The following is a 20,905-nucleotide window of genomic DNA, read 5'->3' as shown; positions in this document are numbered from 1 at the left end:
CACCATCCAGGCCAGCATCGCCAAGGGTCAGTGCAGTAGTCAGAGAGAGAGGGAGAGGGAGAGAGAGAGAGAGAGAGAGAGAGAGAGAGAGAGAGAGAGAGAGAGAGAGAGAAGGGAGTTGTACTATTCTATTTATGCCAGCATCACCAAGAAGCTTGTTAGTGTGTGTGTGTGTGTGTGTGTGTGTGTGTGTGTGTGTGTGTGTGTGTGTGTGTGTGTGTGTGTGTGTGTGTGTGTGTCTGTGTGTCTGTGTGTCTGTGTGTCTGTGTGTCTGTGTGGTGTGTGTGTGTGTGTGTGTGTGTGTGTGTGTGTGTGTGTGTGTGTGTGTTTACTTATACCATATAGAGCAGTATTGCCAAGGGTCATGTGTACTGCTTAAATGTGTCATAAACAGAACAGAAAAGTTGTATGTTTGCTCAGAATTATAATCTGAATGTGTAATAATAAACTTGTGTTGTTTCTTTCAGGCGACCGTAGCAACCAGTGTCCAAGCGGGTTCCGTCTGGACCCTACTGGCCCATACTGCTCAGGTAAGCAGCCAATCAGACTGCACATTCCATCCAGATACCTTCAAAAATTCCATGAGTCCATTTTTGTTTATATACAGAGTGTATGCAGGGTTTTAAAAAGTATTAAAAGGTGATAAATTAAAAAGCCGAAATTGAATGGCCTTAAAAGTTGTAAATTTGCTCAAAAGGCATTATTTTTTGGAAAAACAAGGTATTATTTTTTTTAGTTGTAACATTTTGATAAGAAATTCTTTGTTTATTCACGTTTATCACAGTTTTTTCATACACCAGTGATTCGCGCAACAGTAGCCCCACCTGACCTAGTTCATAGCAGAATCGTGCCGTAGGTCTATGATGTAGAGAGCAGACTGTTGACCATCACTCTGGAATCTATGAAGTTATCATTAGTGCCTCAGGTTGCCAACCTGCCAGGTTGGTGGGGGGAGTAATTAACCAGTGCTCTCCCCCATCCTCCTCCATCACTGAGGTACCCTGAGCATGGTAGCCAACCGCCCCGCCACACTGCTCCCTTTCGGGCGTCTTTTTGCAAAAACGAAAGTGTAATGTAATGTTAAGGAGGTAGAAATGACAAAAGATGTCTTGTTACTGCTGGCATCGGAGTGTCGTGATGGTTGTAAAAAAAATCTAAAGGTAGTGAAAAATGGTATTAAATGGTAGTAAATTTGACTTCAAGATTGGTGTATATACCCTGATATACTTGTATAACTGCACTAACTTGTGCATGCGTGTGTGTGTGTGTGTGTGTGTGTGTGTTTGATTGATGAAGATGAGGATGAGTGTACGGAAGGCAACCCCTGTTCACACACATGCCACAATGCCATTGGCACCTACTACTGCTCCTGTCCCAGAGGACTCACCATATCCGCAGATGGACGCACATGCCAAGGTAGGAGAACTTTCTGTCTCTGTCTGTCTGTCTGTCTCTCCCTGCTCTCATGCCTCCCTCTTTCACTCTCCTCTTTCTATCTCTCCACACTGCAAAATCAACACAATATTCTTCTGTGGTCTTTGTCACATACGCAGGCACACACAAGTGCCCATACTGTTTGTTTACCTGTGTATGTTGTTGACTTGCAGACATAGACGAGTGTGCACTTGGGGGCCACATGTGCCACAGCGGGCAGGAGTGTGAGAACACGATTGGCTCTTACCGCTGTGTGATGCGCTGTGGTCGTGGCTTCAGGAGGACGGCTGATGGTCTGAGCTGTACTGGTGAGTCCTTTCTACTTGTATAGAATATAAGTATTTATACCAGTATTGATATCCCAGCTGAGCTCATCAAAATGGCCACCTCTCTGTCGGTGTGAACAACGTCTTGAAAATGCGCCCCATCTTCTCTGTGTGCCTGTGCAGATGTTAATTTCTCAATAAAATGTCCGCCATCTTCTCTCTGTCTTTCTGTGTAGATGTGAATGAGTGTCAGGAGGCCAACCCATGCCACCAGCACTGCCTCAACACCATCGGCAGCTTCCGCTGTGCCTGCGAGCCGGGATACCAGCTCAGGAACCGACGCTGCGTTGGTCAGTGTTTTACACGCTCACTTTTACTGTAACTATGACACCGCATGATCATCATGGATTAGAACAATGGTTCTTAACTGGAATGGTCTTGGGACCCACAATTTTCTGTTAACACCCAATTTTTGGTTCCGCTTTGGGAAACTGGTCGATTTATTTTAATAATCAAAAATGTCACTACACATTTGACAGCATACAAGCAGTATGTTTGCACCAGCATTATGTTATGCTGGCATGCAATATCAAGATTAGATTTTACAATAGGTAGCACAGTTTCAATGAGCAATATAGTTGCAGTATCTACTCTGGCCACCATCCTACACAGTGCATCTTTAACACTTCTCTTAATGTAGACTGGAGGGTCAAGACTGGAGTGTTGTATTGTATTATGCCCCTTCAAGATGTTCACATCTACGTCTGATGTCTCTGATCTCTGCTCAGACATAAACGAGTGCAGGCAGCGGGTGTGTCGCTCGGACCAGCAGTGCAAGAACACCCGCGGCGGGTACACCTGCATCGACCTGTGCCCAGCGGGCATGACCAAGGGTGGCAATGGCACCTGCGTTGGTGAGAGACCTACACACATTTATTTGTTCTGTAAAATAATTGTATAGGCCAGTTGACCAGCACACATGTGTTGGAATTTCAATGATCTGCATTTTGTATGTAAAGAGTACGATTATAAGTAATTATCAATAATATCATGTTGTTTGTGAATTTAATACATGGTACAATATTTACTTTAAGACAAGGGACAGTATTTCAGACCTTATCTGTGATATGATGAGGTACCATATTAGCTGGTTGTGTTAACGTGTGTGTGTGTGTGCGTGTGTGTGTGTGTGTGTGTGTGTGTGTGTGTGTGTGTGTGTGTGTGTGTGTGTGTGTGTGTGTGTGTGTGTGTGTGTGTGTGTGTGTGTGTGTGTGTGTGTGTGTGTGTGTGTGTGTGTGTGTGTGTGTGTGTGCGCGTGTGTGTGCGCGTGTGTGTGCGCGTGTGTGTGCGCGTGTGTGTGCGTGTGTGTTTGTGCGCACGTGTGTGTGTTGCTTTGTCAGATGTGGACGAGTGCAGAGACGGTACACACCAGTGCAGGTACAACCAGGTGTGTGAGAACACACGCGGCAGCTACCACTGCACCTGCCCACGCGGATACCGCTCCCAGGGCGTGGGACGACCCTGTCTGGGTATGCACACACACACACACACACACACACACACACACACACACACACACACACACACACACACACACACACACACACACACACACACACACACCCATATACTTACTGTAGGCACTCAAATACACATGCAAGCACAGCACAAGCATCCACACACCTGTACGGACACTCCCATACACACATACAGCACATACACACTCCTACAGTACAATCATACAGTGCATTCCTACCTGCCGATGCAGTAAATACCGCAGACCTCCATGCATACCAGCTGTGGCCACAAGTACCACAAGCACAAGACACGCAAGCACATGTCGGTGCATGTTCATGGATTGTAAATGTGTACCACTGCCCTCCAGAGATGCATTTCACAAGCATGCGTTACATGCACAGACCAGCATCTCCACAGACATGTCAAACAAATTGCAGATCATGCACATGCACACATATGCACTCAAGCACATATTCAAACTTACAGTACGTGCAGAGTTGTGTAAAGTAGAAGTAGAAGTACTCTTATAGATGTATTACAACACTACTAGTGTGATATTACATGGTTTCAACTACTGTATGTCATTTCATACAGTTTTACGAGTGTTTTGATTAGTCTACATCTAAAAGAGCACTTCTACTTCTACTTTATGTGAGTGTGCACACAAATGCACGCACAGACACACTTACTACAGCATACTGAAAAGCTGTCACACACACACACGTGCGCACGTGCTGTGCACACACACACAGAGCTGCATTCCACAGGCTGCTAGGCTGCTGCTTCTGCAAGTGCCCTCACATCGCTCCCATTCTGCCTCTCACCATTCATTTTTTCCACCTCATTTTCCCCCCGAGCCCAACACCCCTCTGCCAACGTATGTGTGTGTGAGCGTGAGTGTGTGTTATGTGTGTGTTCTGCCGCACACAACAGCAGTAGTGCTGCTGAGAATACGTCCTCTCATTTCTCCCTCAACTCATCACTCACCACCTCCACTGCTTTGCTTACACCACCCCACCGCTGCTTGGCTTTGGTAGACACCTTGCTGTGTCAGACAATGAAACGCTACAAATCAGTCAAAGTGGCAAAGTAGTGTTTAGGCTTTTGTAGGCAGGAGCAGAGTTGTTTCTCCCCCAGTTCCGAAAGTAAACACCCTGGCTGCCATGCTGTCCTTGGATAAGACTTGTGGCTGGGTTTTACTCTCGGAACCTGGAATGGATGTTTTTTGTTTTTTTAATAGTTGGAGAAAAGTAGCCATAAGTCATTTTCCGGGAAGGAAACGCGTCATCTTGCCATATGATAATGATGAAAGAGGTGTCCAAATACCTGTCTGCTCTAGAGTTGTGAAGATCTAGAATTTACTTTGCCAAGGTGCCCACCAGCACATGTTGGCAAATCACGGGCAGTAAATCTGGGACAGAAAGAGCAAATGTTCTGCGCGTGAATTTCTGCAGCCCCTAATAGAATCGTTCATTTTTGGTTGATTTGCTGTTAGTTTGAAGTAGCTTGGCTTCATCTTGGCAAATGTGTACGTGGTAATTCAGACTCAAATTCAAAACAGTAGTGTGATATGAACCAGACAAAAAACTCCTTGGTTAACACAGCTTGGAACAACATTTATAATACTGTTCTAAAACAAAGCTAGGTCATTTTTTACACATTAAAAGTGCCTACATGTTTCTGCCTGTGTAGGCTTTCTTCAGGGTTTGAAATGTTAGGCGTTAATCGAGATAAACTTAGTTGCAACTCATACTGTAGAAATATGTCTGTCATCACAACAATGCAACCCCTCTCCTCAACCCTCCGTCTCGTCTCACCTTTGTCTTGTTGTCTGTCTGTGTGTCTGTCAGTATATGTGTGCTGTCCCACTGTGTCTGACCTTGAACTCTGAACTTTGACCTTTGTCACTTGACCTTTTGACCTCTGGCTTGGGTTCTTGACCCTGAGGCACTACTCTCTGCTTCTCTAATGGCGGTGATGGCCTTTCACTTTATTCACACCTGGGTCCCTGTCCCTTTAAATCCACTGGGGCCTTACTCACCTAAATCTAGTAATACTTTAACAAGATATCATGAATTATGATTCCTGTTAGGATGATGTGGCCGGAGGGCATTGACTGAGCAGACAAACTGCTCCAATACCTCATAAGATCCATCACACATCTAATCCATTTGATTCATGTAATATTTTTTTATTTTGTCATTCATTTTATTTTTTCCTGCTGTGATTTTTTTGGGGCATTTAATTCATACCCATTTTGTCCTGTTCTTTCATCCCTCTTCTTTTCTTTTTTTTTCTTCATCCTATCTTCACTTTCCTGTCTTCCTCCATCACTCCTTTCTTTTTTACTTACGTTTCCTATTTTTCAACCATTTTCTCCCATCCATTTGATCATGACTTTTCTCACTTAACCTCTCCTGTCCTGTCCTGTCCTGTCCTGTCCTGTCCTGTCCTTTCTTCCCTCTGTGGACCCTCCCCACCACCCCACTGTCTGTCTCCTTCTGCTCCTCCGTCCATCTTGTGTCATCCATTCATCCTCTCCTGCCTTCCCTGTCTTTGTCCTCTGTCTCCATCTCCATCACCCCACCCCTCCCTCCCACTCCTTTTCTCTTTTCTTGCTCGCTGGTCTTCTCTGTCTCTCTGCCCTTTCCTCTGTCTCCACCTTCACCCTTCCTCCCTCCCCATATCCTCTGCGTGTCCCTCTGTCTGTCTCAATCTCACCCTCCTCTTACTCCACACCCTGTTCCCACGGGTGTCTCTGTCTGAACCCCCCCCTGCCTATGCATGCCTCTCTCTCTCTCCATACCCACCTGTGTTCCTCCCTGTGTTTATCTCTGCCTGTCTTTCTCTGTCTGTCTCCAACCCTTCCTGCCCAATATGTCTCTCTGTCTCCATATCCATCCTTCCCATCATTCTCCACATCCCCCCCTCCCATGTGCCTGTCTCTCTGTCACTGTGTCTTGCACTGCCTGCTGCCTGTGTGCTGCTGTGCCCTGCTGTGCTGTTGTCATGTTGTGGTGGCAGACATTAATGAGTGCGAGGCCGTGCCCGCGCCCTGTGCCCACCGCTGCGTCAACACCCCCGGCGCCTTCCACTGCACCTGCCCGCCGGGCCAGCACCTCCTGGGCGACGGCAAATCGTGCGCGGGACTGGAGCGGCTGCCCAGCTACCAGAGCCTCACCTACGGGTACCAGGGCTGGCAGGGCTCACCGCGGCGCCGCTACCACAGCCTGGCAGCGCAGACCTTCGACTCTTACCCACGTTCGGGAGTGGCGGCAGGGGCAGGGGAAGGGGCTGGGGCAGCCTCCTCCTCCTCCTCCGTTTCTTCCTCGCGCGTGCGCATACGCAGACACACCTCTGGAGATGTGCCCTCATATCTGGCCCTTGCCCTCCGTCCTCCCCTGAGGCATGCCTGCCCCCCAGGGTTGAAGCTGGGCCCGGACGGCTGTATAGGTAACTACGGTATGGGGCGAGGTGTGGTGGTCTCGGGTGGGGAAGGACAGGTGGCGAAGCTGAGGTGCTGTGGTGGTGGTGAGGGTAAAGCTGAGAGTGGCTGAGGTGAGAGATGTTATTGTGCTTTTCTGAACAGGTAACAATGGGGGAGACAGGTTGCATTGAGGAAGTATTTTAACCAAATGTGTTTTTTAGAGTCTGGATGAACATTTTTTGTCATGCACTGAGGAAGCATTTTAACCATTTGTGTTTGAAATGTTTGGACGACCATTTATTGTCAATGTGTGTGAACTTCTCTGCTGTCTGTATTTGCCAATCAGGGCTATAAACAAATGCATTTCTCTTGAGGTAAGGGTGGTGTAACTGGAGTCCTTTTGTTTATTTTGTGTGCAGTTTTATTTGCTTTTTGCATGTGTTTCTGTCTACTGGCAACATAACAAATTCCAGTAACACTTTTTTTAAAGGTTCACACGTTAGCCAAATTGATGCTTAGTAATTTTGTGTGTTAGTGACTTATAAGATACAGTATGTGTTAAGCAAAGTCAATCAAAGTCAAAGTCAATGCATTGTTCACAGCCAATAATACCTTATTATGATTATAAGTCACTTAATGTACTGTATAAAGTATAGACATTGTAGGTGCAATATGTTTTAATGGCCAACATGTGGACTCTATTCTAAAGTTACTCAAATTTGCTCACCCTGGGGACAAAACAAACATCTTGACTTTGAGCTTGACCTTGAGTATTGGTGGCTGAGGGGAAAAGTATTGCGAGAAAGCAGATCAACTGAATATTTAATACAATGTAATGTTCATTGTCATTCTTTTTTTACTTTTTCACATTTATTGATTTCTTTTGATTTACCTTTGAATTGGTGTGTTTGTGTGTGTGTGTGTGTGTGTGTGTGTGTGTGTGTGTGTGTGTGTGTGTGTGTGTGTGTGTGTGTGTGTGTGTGTGTGTGTGTGTGTGTGTGTGTGTGTGTGTGTGTGTGTGTGTGTGTGACTTCCACAGACATAAATGAGTGTGAGCAGCGTGACACGTGTCAGCACGAGTGTGTGAACACTCCTGGCAGCCACAAGTGTCTGTGTCCCAACGGATACCGCCTCATGACCAACGGCAAGACTTGCCAGGGTACGAACACACACACACACACACACACACACACACACACACACACACACACACACACACACACACACACACACACACACACACACACACACACACACACACACACACACAGACAGACACACAGACACAAACACACACACACAGACACAGATACAGACACACACACACACACACACACAAACACAAACACAGACAGATATACACACACACAAACACAGACAGACAGACACAGACACACACACACACACACACACACACACACACACACACACACACGCTCACACTGTCATGTCATTGCATTTTTTGTCCCTCACTTCGCTGTGCTGTCAATAATACCTTTCCACCCTGACCAGGACAGAGACTAAGGTGTCCCAAAGCAGGGGCGGTAATATTGATTACTGCATATAAAATGTCTGCGTGTGCGTGTGTGTGCGTGTGTGTGTGTGTGTGTGTGTGTGTGTGTGTGTGTGTGTGTGTGTGTGTGTGTGTGTGTGTGTGTGTGTGTGTGTGTGTGTGTGTGTGTGTGTGTGTTTCCATCCATCCACAGACATAGATGAGTGCCTTGAACAGAATATCCAGTGTGGGGCCAACAGGATGTGTTTCAACATGAGGGGTAGCTACCAGTGCATAGACACCCCCTGCCCACCCAACTACCAGAGAGATGCAGCTACAGGGTACGGCGCGCACACACACACACACACACACACACACACACACACACACACACACACACACACACACACACACACACACACACACACACACACACACACACACACACACACACACACACACACACACACACACACAGCGTTCCTGCCTGAAGAACCCATGCTAACCCATTCACGCACTCACACACGCACACACACACACACAGTGCTCCTGCGTTAAGAAACTAATTTAAACCCTACGCATGCACGCTTGCGCACACACACAGTGTTCCTACCAGGAGAACCTAATTTAAACCCTACGCACGCACACACACACACACACACACACACACACACACACACACTGACTGTACAGTGCTTCAGTCTGCTATTCCACCTGTGTTTTTTCAGGTTCTGTCTGAAGAACTGCCCGCCCAACGACCTGGAATGCGCCCTGAGCCCCTACGCGCTGGAGTACAAGCTGCTCTCTTTGCCGTTCGGCATCGCAGCCAACCAGGACCTGATCCGGCTGGTGGCGTATACGCAGGAGGGCGTGCTGCACCCGCGCACCACCTTCCAGGCGCTGGAGGAGCAGGACGAGCAGATGCCCTTCGCGCTGCGCGACGAGGGCCTGAAGGGGGTGTTGTTCACCACGCGGCCGCTCCGCCAGCCGCACACCTACCGCATGAAGGTAAGGGGGACTAGCTTAGGCCAACGCTTTCACCAAAACCCTGCACGATTTGCATCCGTAGATCTCCTGCAAACAAATCTCCTGCGTTGTGATTGGTCCGTCAGTTTCAGGGCCTGGGGCATTGTCCGATGCTTAGATCCACTGGCAGGCAAAAATCATTTTGGCCGCTGGCGGGTGAGGCTAGTTTACTTGGCTAGGATTGAAGCAGATTTTCCTCATCTTGTATTTGTCTAGCTTTAGAATATGCCACTAGTGTTGCCAACCATCCCTTGAAATTCGTAATAGTCCCGTATTTAAAAACAAAAATATGGTTCCGTATTGAGCTGACACGGGACGCAGGTTGAAATGCAGGGAATTGCATCTAAGAAATTCAACATTTTCTGGGGGAGAATATGTTACGTTACTTGTGCCTGTGCACTTAAATGTCGTCCTCTCTTGCACATTTTAAACCGCCTTCAGCATCTTATGAGTGTTCTGTTAAAAATGTTTAGAACTGTTAGGTCTTAATGGGTTAATGTTTGCTCTGCCTTGCCTCCATATGGGACAGTGGGGATAACATGTAAATTCTTTTGCATGTCTACCATATGTGAAGAGAGAAATAAGACAATGTATCTCATAATGACTTTGACTTTTGTCTTTGAAGGTGCGGGCTCTCTCCTATGGCACGGACGGCAACATTGACTACCACACCACCTTCATCGTCTACATCGCAGTGTCGGCCTATCCCTACTAAACCAAAAAGACTTTTACAGCACTTTACAATTACTATGACGGGAGGACAGCGAGAGGGAGAGAGAGAAAAGGATGAGAGAATGGACATGGTGATCAGCTTTCCCTTCTCTTCTTGCAAGAGATTTGGGTTGAGTACATTTGTTGTGAATGGATGTGTGTGTGTATGTATGAACGTGAATGTGTCCATGTCTGCGTGTGTGTGCGTGCTTGTGTGTGTGTTTATGTTTTACAATTTTGTTGGACATCCGCCACTTGAAGACAAGTAAAAACAGAAAACCTGAATCCGAAGACCCCTGTTGGGAGAGTGCTGTACGGATAAATGGCGCCACAACGCCCTCTGTGGGTTTGGAGGTCTTTGTTCTACGCCTCCATTCCAGGGGTCCAACTCAATATAGCACCTCCATCTCCTCTCCTTTTGCTTGTGGCCTACTGATGTGAGGCAAGACATGATGGACAATAGAAGTTTTAGTCCATATCTCCTAAGGGCAGTTAAAAGGTCATTTTCTCTCTTGCATTTGTAACTGAAGTCAGCCTGCTCTAGTTCACTGCTCGGGCATGGGAGGCTCAGCACTATACCGCTGATCTAAAGGTCCAGACCATAGCTCAGTGCTAACGAAACTGTTTGAGGCTTGTGGACAGAGGTTTTACTAACGTTCTACACCGAACTCTGCTATTTAGCAGCCGTTACACAATCAGGATGTTGAATGGGGACAAGCCCCCCCAAAAGTTGCTGACGACGGTGAAACTTTGTTTTCTCCATGGAGGTGGAGAGTCAGCAAAGCACAAGGCCACAAGCCAAAGGAGAGGACGGGAGGTTAGATTTTGAGTTGTGCCCCAGGCCTCACATGTGGAGCTTCAAGGGAGGAGGAAGTCGACAGCAGTACCAGCAGTACATGGCGTACTCAGACAGCCTTCAACTGCAAGCGGAGGTGGATATACGGAACACACACGCAACCAAATGGCTACGTCTACCTTTTAACTTATTAATATGTGCTTGAAAACAGATTGGGATGGCATTGGGGTGGACATTGCTCAGGATCATGTCAAGTTTACCGTCGGCAAGAGACGCTATGTATTGGCTAAACTTGGGGCTGAGTTTTTAGTACCTGGTATGACAATTACGGGAAGTTCACAACGTATGAGAATCATTCAGAGTTCCCCAGCTCATTTACCATAGGCCAATGAAGCCCTTTCAGTTTGAATGTGTAGAACAACTTACGCCTTCATGGGAGTGAACTACCTTAGTTTTGTCGTTTGAAACTGTAAGAGACATGACAAAAACATCCGATCAGGTTTGGGTTACCCCTTTCTCCCCAACCTCAAGTCAGAACCCGCACCCTCATGGATCCTAGAACCACCACTACCATCTCTCTCTTTATGTGTATGCCTATTCAGACTGTATCCCTATTGCATTCAGCCTCACTCCACTTTTCCCATTCTCATAGCGCCACAGACGTCAAAACAGTCACTCAGTACCTAAGATGTATTCTATTTTGAATATTTGTATATAAGTGTTTTTTTTATTATTAATTCTGTGATATGGCTCTATACTGTATTGTATTGTATTATTCATGTCTTTTGTAAAAAACGAAATAATAAATGTACAACACAAGTTTGTGTGTGCGTGTGTGAGAGAGAGAGAGAGACAGACAGAGAGAGAGAGAACGGCATGTGTGTAGAACTACGAGAATGACCACTTTGATTACCATCCTTACAAAACTAAGCAAAGGAAAACTTTCAATAATTAACAATCAACAACAGGTACATACGTATAAATCTTTGTTTATTACCACCACAAAAAGCACAAACATAAAAAAGGAATATTACGTAAGGCAATTTTTACACCAGTTTGGTATCTGTTTTTTCTGCGATTGATTAGTTGTACTTGTTTTGTTCCTCCTTTTTCATTTGGTCATATGATCATGACAGGTCTGCCTGCAATGGCTGTTGTGTAGGAAGTGCACTGTGGAAAGGTTGCAGGAAAAGTAAATAAAAAAAGACAAAGAAAAGAAAAGAAATTCCACTAATAAAAAGACATGATAGTCATTTAAAAAAATCATTTACGTATAAGAACACAGCATAAAGGAATGTGGCCCAAAGTCACAATAAGAGCATCAGAGGCAGACAGACAAAACATGGACGCTCCTGTGTCTGCATTTGTAATGGCCAATACAGCCATGGGCAGGAAGAGCGCAGAGAGTGAATTCCACGGCACCGCTGACCTGTAGGTCACGTATGTCAGAAGATCCAATCAAGCACAACCACGGTCTTTAACCCGGAGAGACAGTTACCGGTACAATGCACACTGCCCCAAAGCCGTGTCAATCGCGTAACGCCATTAGTTTTAAGAGATTACTGTACATCTCACTCTGTACAGGTTGTGAAGTCACGATACCTGGAAACACCACTACAGGCAGGTTTCCAGGCAACGCAACATTACCCCAAAACAAACTGAAACGTAAAATACACATTGTTATAATAATGGTAATACAAAAGGTTGATTTTACATCAATAGGTGTTTCTCGGTGCGTGTGTTTGTTGTGCACAGGTAGATGTTGCGTAGCATAGAACTGATGAGGTCTAGGAGATCTATTAGTTCAAATTGAGTCTCGCTAATGCCCTACTAGTGCGTAGTGGGAGCCCCCCGGATTATAAACCAGAGTGAGGTGGTTGTAATGAGAAGAGAGCAAAGCACCACCACCATTAATCCTAATCCCAAATCATCAGATACACACCGGCAATCTAACCCCCCCCAACTCCCCTAACCCATCCCCCTCCAATCCTGCTTCTTAATCTCAATCCCTGTCTGGCCAGTCTTATGCGCCACTCCACTGCACACCAGATTGTGCATTTTAGTGATTGTTGCTCTAGTAAATTAATCCAAGCCCAAACCAACCTGCAGCCCTCAAACCCTCGCCCTGGACCACACAAGAGCCACTCAATGGAAACCAAACCTTCTGAATTCTACAAAACCGTTGCGACTGGATTGGTTGTTTCTATATGTATATACAGGAAGTACGCCTCCTGTGTTAGAGGTCAGGTTAAGATGTTATATTACTCTGGAAGAGGTACCCAGTCTGTTTGTGCAGAGGAAACAACATAGAGAGACAAATAAAAAGACAGAGAAATGGAGAGATAGACAAATATTAAGAGATAGACAGAGACAGAGAGGGACAGAAACACCTTGCCCACCATCTCAGAAGGGCGTGCCTGGTCAGTCAGGCAGAAAACAAAATCTCAACACTGGCACCTTAAGATAATCAACAAGTACTGGTCGAGCCCAGTTGAACATGGGGGTAGGGTGAACAGGCAAGGGAAGACAGCACAAGGCCCATTGAGTGCAAAGTCCCAAACCCTTGGCCAATCTCTTCTGAGGAGATAATGATGACAGGTGATGACTTGTCCTTATTGGTGCAGAGGAGCATGGCAATGTCTGTGGTTGGTGGAGAGATGCGAAAGAGGGCAGGCCGACTTGACACAGCCCACTACCACCCAGATTCCAGAACTGCACGGATTAGGATGCTGTGGGTTTAGATCAAGCAAGAGTTCGAAGTCCAACTCCAATGGGTTTGTTTTAAAAAAAATAGGGTGTAAAAGAAAGGGGGAAAAAACATCAGTAAGACCTGATGAGGTGTTTCTTTAAGGTGGCAAGCCAGGAGGGTTTCCTGAGAGAAGCGAAGCTTCAAAACATAAGCGATGGCACTGGTGTTCATGTGTGAATGGGAATGTGTTTTGTGGGACGTAGATGACCTTAAAACTCAACGAGGCATGATTCTCTGTGTGTGTGTGTGTGTGTGTGTGTGTGTGTGTGTGTGTGTGTGTGTGTGTGTGTGTGTGTGTGTGTGTGTGTGTGTGTGTGTGTGTGTGTGTGTGTGTGTGTGTGTGTGTGAAATGGCTGTTAAATAGCTTGGAAACTAAAGAGAGCAGGAATAGATATGAATAGGGGGCAATACTCCACAGGACCCTGTAAGTACCAGCTCATACTCCTGTGTGTATCTGCACCTGTGTGTGTGTGTGTGTGTGTGTGTCTGTGTGTATCTGAGAGAGAGCATCTTGCCAGCTGGTTAAACGGTCTTCCTGGCAGTCAGTACCCTCACTATGCAGCCAACCCCTCCTGCTGACAGAGCCTGAGAGAGAGAGAGAGAGAGAGAGAGAGAGAGAGAGAGAGAGAGAGAGAGAGAGAGAGAGAGCACTTAATACACACAAATGACAACATATAAATAATATTTACAAGCCTTTAGTGCAATAATCAAGACAGCTTTTCCTCATTAATTATTATGCACTAATAATTGTACTGTGACATTCACTTTTGACATTTTTGAACCAAGCAGGGGGCAGAAAGCCACCATTAAAAATGTTTGTGTGTACTTTGTGTGCTTCATTCCTTCTTCAGACAACTTTTGAGGTCTCCTTTCCACTCATTCCAGATGTTTGATCCCACATGCCTATGATTTTAGGGCTTAAATGTCTAGCATATGCGTTAAGATTTTTTAGTAGATAGATGAATCAAACCACGCCTACCCAATGCAAAGGAGTGTGCTCAAGTTCAGTCTCCTAAGGCAGTGTTTCCCAACCAGGGGTACGTGTACCACTAGGGGTACACGAGCACACTGCAGGGGGTACTTGGAAAAATGTTATTTTTATAACAAATGTATGGAGCAGTCACATCAGGACAGAGAAAGCAATATAGAAGATGAATTAGGGGGTACTCATGGCACAACTAAGAGGCTTAGAGGGTACGCAAGACAAAAAAGGTTGGGAAACAACAACAACCTAAGTGGACATTGTCCTCTCCTTCTTCTACTCTTTCAAGGCAAGGCAAGGCAAGTTTATTTATATAGCGCATTTCATACACAGGTGCAACTCAATGTGCTTCACATGTAAATGAAAGGAAACAGGGAAGAAAGAAGGAAATGAATTAGAGTCAAAAAGCATTTAAAAACATTAAGATAAAACATAAGGTAAAAATAATAATAAAATAAAATAAAATAAAACAAATTAAATAAAAATAATAAGAATAAGTAATTTAAGCTAGGGGAAAGCATCTGAGAACAGCTTTGTCTTGAGTCTAGATTTAAAGCTATCAATAGTGGGTGCATTTTTTATGTCATCTGGAAGCTGGTTCCAAAGCTTTGAAGCATAGAAGCTAAAGGCTGCCTCTCCACACTTTGTTTTGACTTTTGGAATCACCAGCAAATTCTTCTCCGTTGACCTTAGTGACCTAGTTGGTGCATACAGCTGAAACATATCCAGTAGATATGTGGGTCCCATTCCATTTAGTGATTTAAACACAAGTAGCATAGCCTTAAAATCAATTCTGTAGCTTACTGGGAGCCAATGCAGCGATCTTAAAATTGGAGTAATGTGGTCGAACTTCCTTGTCTTTGTAAGAACCCTTGCAGCTGCGTTTTGTACAAGTTGAAGCTGTTTAATGGTCTTATTGGGGAGGCCAGTAAAAAGACTGTTACAGTAATCAACTTTACTAGAAATAAAGGCATGTATTAGCTTCTCCAGATCATGTTTAGACATCAGGCCCCTAAATTTAGAGACGTTTTTTATGTGATAAAATGCAGACCTAGTAATAGCTTTCATGTGACTGTTGAAGTTTAGGTCACTGTCAATGAGGACCCCAAGATTTTTAACTTTTTCCCTTGCTTTCAGTCCCTTCGTTTCAAGGATAGTAGCAATCTTTTGTCTCTCCTCTCTTTTCCCAAATATAATTACTTCAGTTTTATCTGTGTTCAGCTGGAGGAAATTGTGAGACATCCATTTGTTAATTTGGTCCATGCAATGATAGAGTGATTCAAGGGGGGTATAGTCATTTGGGGACATAGATAAGTAGAGCTGGGTATCATCCGCATAGCTATGGTAATTTATGGAGTTATTCTCGATAATGTGTCCCAGTGGCAACATATACAGATTGAACAGTAGTGGTCCCAGAATGGAGCCCTGGGGGACCCCACAATTCAGAGACATCGGTGATGAGGTATGTCTTCCAATGGCGACAAAAAAACTTCTTTGTTGTAGGTACGATTTTAACCAGTTGATCACTATGCCTGTAAAGCCAACCCAGTGTTCCAGTCTATGTAGTAGACTGTGGACAGTGGTGTTTGGTGGCAGTTTATAGAAGATGTGCGCTACCACCATCTACAGCGCTAAGGGAACTCCACTTAACTCTCAACCACTGCTGGTCTCCTAAAGGGGTGTTCAAATGGTGTCACATACAGTAGATCCAGAAATAGTACGGGCTTGATTCATCTCTACCTTTTCCAATGTCTCTGCATACACACACACTCCTACTCGAGCCACTGAACACTGAAAGTATGGTGTGAGAAGGAAGGTGCTCTCTCTTTCCACTGTAAAAGACACTTGACATGGACATGGTATTGTCATGTATTCTGTTTTGAAGTTGTTTTTGTGGTGCCTTGCAGTTGTAAACGGTGTGCGTAACCTGTGTAAGGTGTCTGAGGTTGGTCGGACCAATCATCCAATGAAGTCAATGATTAGGTTAATGCCCTGTTGCGAGAGGCGAGGTCTATTTAAACCCTTAGTGGTTTGAGCTCGCGAGAGAGAGTGCGGTGATGCCGCTGTAACTGGTGAAAACATCTACAGGACTAATTGTAGACGCAAGAGGAATAGTCTGAAAGGGTTGTTTGGGTGCTAACCCGGACTGTATCCAAAAACATGAAACCACAGCTGTCCAAATCACGGTAGAATTACTGTGTTGTTGAATTACCGCCCCTCAAGTCTCCTGTTGCAACATGTCATCATGCATAGGCGTATCTATGACACGCTGATTTAAACCCACTATCGCGTGTGTCCAATACGCGTTTCCAATACGCAAGTTAAAGCGTGCTCCACAACGCCATGTCACAGGTTAGGTTCAGGGATGGTTTTGGTTTAGGCACCATTTAGGTAGAAATTCACCTAATCTCGCTGTTCTTGGCAAAGTAAAGCAGCCTGCCTGTTTCCACCAGATCTGTCCATCGGGAACTCCACAGGATCAAAATACAGAGCCGGTCACCCAAACATCCCTTTCAGACTGCTTCCCTCTTGTGTGTGTGTGTGTGTGTGTGTGTGTGTGTGTGTGCTCACCTTCTCGTGCCACTGCAGCAGTACGGCGCTGCTGTTCTCCGAGGGCCTCTCGAAGCCCTTGTAGATGTACTTCATCAGCAGGTCCACAGAGCCCTTGTCCAGAGACTGCACGGCCTTCTCAATGTCACTGCTCTTAAAGGAGCTCAGCACCTTCAGGACCAGGCCCTCAGCACGGTCCTACACACAGACATGGGACAGTACATTAAATAAGCACAACACACTACACACACACAGACACACACACAGACACAGACACACACACACACACACACACACACACACACACACACACACACACACACACACACACACTCACACACACACACACACAGACACACACACACACAGACAGACACACACACACACACACACACACACCAACTTCAGGACCAGGCTCTCAGCAGCACGGTCCTACACACAGACATGGCACAGCGCATTAAATAAGTGCAACGCATTTCACACATACACACACACACACACACACACACATACACACACACACACCAACTTCGGAAACAGGCCCTCCGCACGGTCCTACACACAGACATGGCACGGCACATTAAATAAGCGCAACCCACTTCACACATAGTATAGTATATATACACACAAACGTGTAATTACTATCGCTGTGAGCGTCCTTCCATTGACTCCCACTATACCAACACTAGTGAATGCTAAAACTGTGCCCTGATCAAAACAATCCATGACCTTAACCTGTCAGTAAACAAATGTTTTTGCAATTTTACTCCACCCCTCCCCCCATCAACAACAAAATAACTGAGAAAATAACTAATTAATGGCTGTGAGGACCGACCAAAATATCCTCACATCCACAAATGTCCTGAGAAATGAAATGCTAATATGTGGTCCTCACAATAGTGGTATAAACAGTAACCTTACACACACGCACATGCACACCACCTTCAAAACCAGGCCATCTGCGCTGTCCTGGGAAACAGCATATTTAATAAACGCAACACACACAGCACCTTCAGCACCGCCCTACATGGGGGGGCTGACGCACGCACGCACGCACGCACGCACGCACGCACGCACGCACGCACGCACGCACGCACGCACGCACGCACGCACGCACGCACGCACGCACGCACGCACGCACACACACACACACACACACACACACACACACACACACACACATACACACAGACACAGACACACAGACCTTGACCACTAGAGCCTCTACTGCTCAGTACTGCATAGGGACATGACACAGCACATTTAAGGACAACACACTCAGCCACATAGACATCCACGCATATGCACACACACACACACACACACACACACACACACACACACACACACACACACACACACACACACACACACACACACACACACACACACACACACACACACACACACACACACACACACACGACCAGCTCATGCAAGGCAGCTCATCAGGGATCACACTGAAACAGTACACTCAGTCACATGTAGCGTAGGATGACAGCAAACACCAAGACGAGACCCAATGACCAAAACACAACACGCCATACTGTGCAAACCAACACAACTCATCAAACTCTGTAAAACCCACTTACAAAGCACCGCTCACATTTGCAGCACAGCCCGATCAGAAATCGCACCACAAACACAATGACAGCAAGATACCAATACAGCTAAGCGTATACCCATGGTTCAATACTGTACAACGATCCATTTTGGACTCACTTTGACGTTCTGGTTCTTGGTGTTGATAGGAGGGTTCTTCAGCACGGCTTGCAAGGCATCCATCAGGTTTCCCGTAAGGAACACGAATTAAGGACAACCACAATCTTTCAAATCACATGATAGCCTACTGAATGTAATTTAACCAACACAGGTAAGTCACAGATAAACATCTTGTTCAGCTGAGGATTTCAACAAATATCATCAAGATATCCTTTCATTTTAAGGCTAGGTGGTGTGTGTCAGTAACAGGGCCGCTGACAGCTTTTTCTGGGCCAAGAACAAAGTCATCTGAAAGGTCCTCCCTCCAATACAATGTAATGGGGACCCAATTCCAGGGCCCCCATCTCCCTGGGCCCGGGACAACATACCCCTCTTTCCCCCTCTGTTGGTGAGCCTGGTCAGTAGAATACAGAAGTAGACCTCAGCTGTCAAATGCATAGTAGGCTAATCAGAGTACCATTAGCAAAACATCTACTGAAAAGACAGTAGGCCTAGTGCAGGCCTAGTGTGCAGTTAATAAAAACACTAGATTTCTACATTTTACTCTTTGCACTCATAATTAACACAAAGAGAGCTTCTGCATTTAAAACCATAACCAACCTCATACAATAACTGAGCAAACCAAATCTGTCCTCTTGAAACAGGAAGTGAGCTAGCACAACCTGAGTGAGTCACATAGCGACATATATGGACTGAAAACCAACTTCCTCATAGTGATGCTGCTGCTGCTACAGGCACTTGGCTAATTCTAAATTAAACTGCCTTGTGATGACCGCATGCATGTGCTTTGGGGATATTAGTATCATGTCTGTATATTGGTGATGATGAACGTTTCGTGTAGCAGTTTTGAGCATTGCAAAGTGAAAGGCAATGGCCGTAATAAAGGTTGCTAAAGGGAACACCTCCAAGAGTGGAATGCATTTGAAGGCAAGTCTGGGCAGACTTCACCAAATACACTCGCCCTCATTCTTCCATAGGTTTCAAAACGAGTTGACCGAAGCACATAACCACCAGCATTAACTCCAGCTCATGTTAGTCCATTGTTTGTGTTGTAACCCATTAACAGTGTGCATACTTTTGCATACTTATACGAAGCTAGTTGTGCTGAACGGTTCTCTGGAGCTGCCAGAAACCCTGCATGGGCCTAAACTGCACAACAGACTTGTCATCTGTGTAGCTAATTAAACATTCTGAGCACTACTTATTTCTCCCCGGCCATGTAATTGAGCTGCACTGTTGGTGGGCTAACCAGCTAGCTGCAGCTATTCTCCATTCATTCGCGTCCTCTGAAGCGTACAAAATAATCTCGGATTCTGTTTTAGTGAGTATATGACTGCAAATCTGACAGGACATCTAGTACAATCATACAACGGCGGCTGTATAATCTGACAGTTAAGAACAAACAAGGCGCAAGTGAGACAGCGAGACATAAACCAAAGCTCCACCACACCCTAACAGCGAAGTTAGCGTTAAGCTTTTTCACATTGCACTTATTACATTACACTTTGCGTCAGGTTTTCACAAACACAACATCTTTATGCATGCGTTGACATTGCGGTTGGACATTTTCATACATTTGAGGCGCAAAGATCCTATCATGAACCAGAAAAGGATATTGTCTGATGAGGGAGTCAACTTCTGCCTCATCTGGCCCCAGTTGATTCTCGCCCCCATCCTCTTCGTCCACAAACTTGTTCTCGTCGTATTCGTCCACATCCACTTTCCTGAAACGATCGGACACTGTGTTCTTCGACATAATTCCGTGTTTTCAAACCCCACAGACACAAAGAAAATTGAATTATCAAATGCAACCCGCTGTCGGCGGCTGGCTAGATTCCTCTTCCTTCCTCTGTCAAAGAACGAGTCAGCATTCCACTTACTTCCGCAAACAGTGCCTCTAGCGGTGGTGGTGCAACATTGCAGCACCAGGAAGACCCTGGCCATCATTGGTAGTTTGTGAGGTAGTCAATTTCATATTAGGCTACTTAAGATTTATCAGTGGTGGTTCACTCACTGCCCATATTTACAAGCAAAAAATATGTGTTTAGTATTTAATAATGACTGCTAACGTTCTTCCTTTATTTTATGAGCTTTGTAAATGTCGCATATAAATAAATATTTTTTTAACCAGCAGATGGAGCCACAGCATAAATAATGCCCTTTAATAAATTGTGTCCTTTGTCTGGAAAGTGCTTCATGTTAGTTAACTGTGTGTGTGTGTGTGTGTGTGTG

The 20,905-nt window shown here is 45.5% G+C and overlaps 2 protein-coding genes across 3 annotated transcripts in view; one reads left to right on the top strand and one right to left on the bottom strand.

The window, feature by feature from the left end:
* The window catches only part of hmcn1 (hemicentin 1), a 183,675-nt gene extending 172,136 nt beyond the window's left edge, over nucleotides 1–11,539 (top strand). The window contains exons 97-108 of one of the 2 annotated variants that reach the window (XM_063201256.1): nucleotides 1–26; nucleotides 468–530; nucleotides 1,297–1,416; nucleotides 1,608–1,742; nucleotides 1,937–2,050; nucleotides 2,489–2,614; nucleotides 3,101–3,229; nucleotides 6,243–6,671; nucleotides 7,685–7,804; nucleotides 8,352–8,478; nucleotides 8,866–9,145; nucleotides 9,789–11,539. The exon at nucleotides 1–26 is cut by the window's left edge and continues 212 nt beyond it. In XM_063201256.1, coding sequence (XP_063057326.1) covers nucleotides 1–26; nucleotides 468–530; nucleotides 1,297–1,416; nucleotides 1,608–1,742; nucleotides 1,937–2,050; nucleotides 2,489–2,614; nucleotides 3,101–3,229; nucleotides 6,243–6,671; nucleotides 7,685–7,804; nucleotides 8,352–8,478; nucleotides 8,866–9,145; nucleotides 9,789–9,878 — 1,759 coding nt within the window. In that variant the 3' untranslated portion in view covers nucleotides 9,879–11,539. The remainder of the gene's footprint in view (nucleotides 27–467; nucleotides 531–1,296; nucleotides 1,417–1,607; nucleotides 1,743–1,936; nucleotides 2,051–2,488; nucleotides 2,615–3,100; nucleotides 3,230–6,242; nucleotides 6,672–7,684; nucleotides 7,805–8,351; nucleotides 8,479–8,865; nucleotides 9,146–9,788) is intronic. The other variant, XM_063201257.1, reaches the window with a different exon arrangement.
* A 100-nt stretch (nucleotides 11,540–11,639) lies between these two features.
* arpc5b (actin related protein 2/3 complex, subunit 5B) lies at nucleotides 11,640–20,543 on the bottom strand. Its single transcript, XM_063201258.1, has 4 exons — nucleotides 20,290–20,543; nucleotides 18,674–18,746; nucleotides 16,973–17,149; nucleotides 11,640–14,004 (listed from the first exon to the last, which is right to left on the bottom strand). The coding sequence occupies exons 1-4, from the start codon at nucleotides 20,427–20,429 to the stop codon at nucleotides 13,942–13,944; spliced, it is 453 nt and encodes a 150-aa protein (XP_063057328.1). The 5' UTR covers nucleotides 20,430–20,543; the 3' UTR covers nucleotides 11,640–13,941.
* Nucleotides 20,544–20,905: the final 362 nt, after the last annotated feature.

This window comes from Engraulis encrasicolus, chromosome 6 (assembly GCF_034702125.1).
Source record: "Engraulis encrasicolus isolate BLACKSEA-1 chromosome 6, IST_EnEncr_1.0, whole genome shotgun sequence".
NCBI lineage: Eukaryota > Metazoa > Chordata > Actinopteri > Clupeiformes > Engraulidae > Engraulis > Engraulis encrasicolus.
This window is presented reverse-complemented; position numbering and strand designations above follow the sequence as displayed.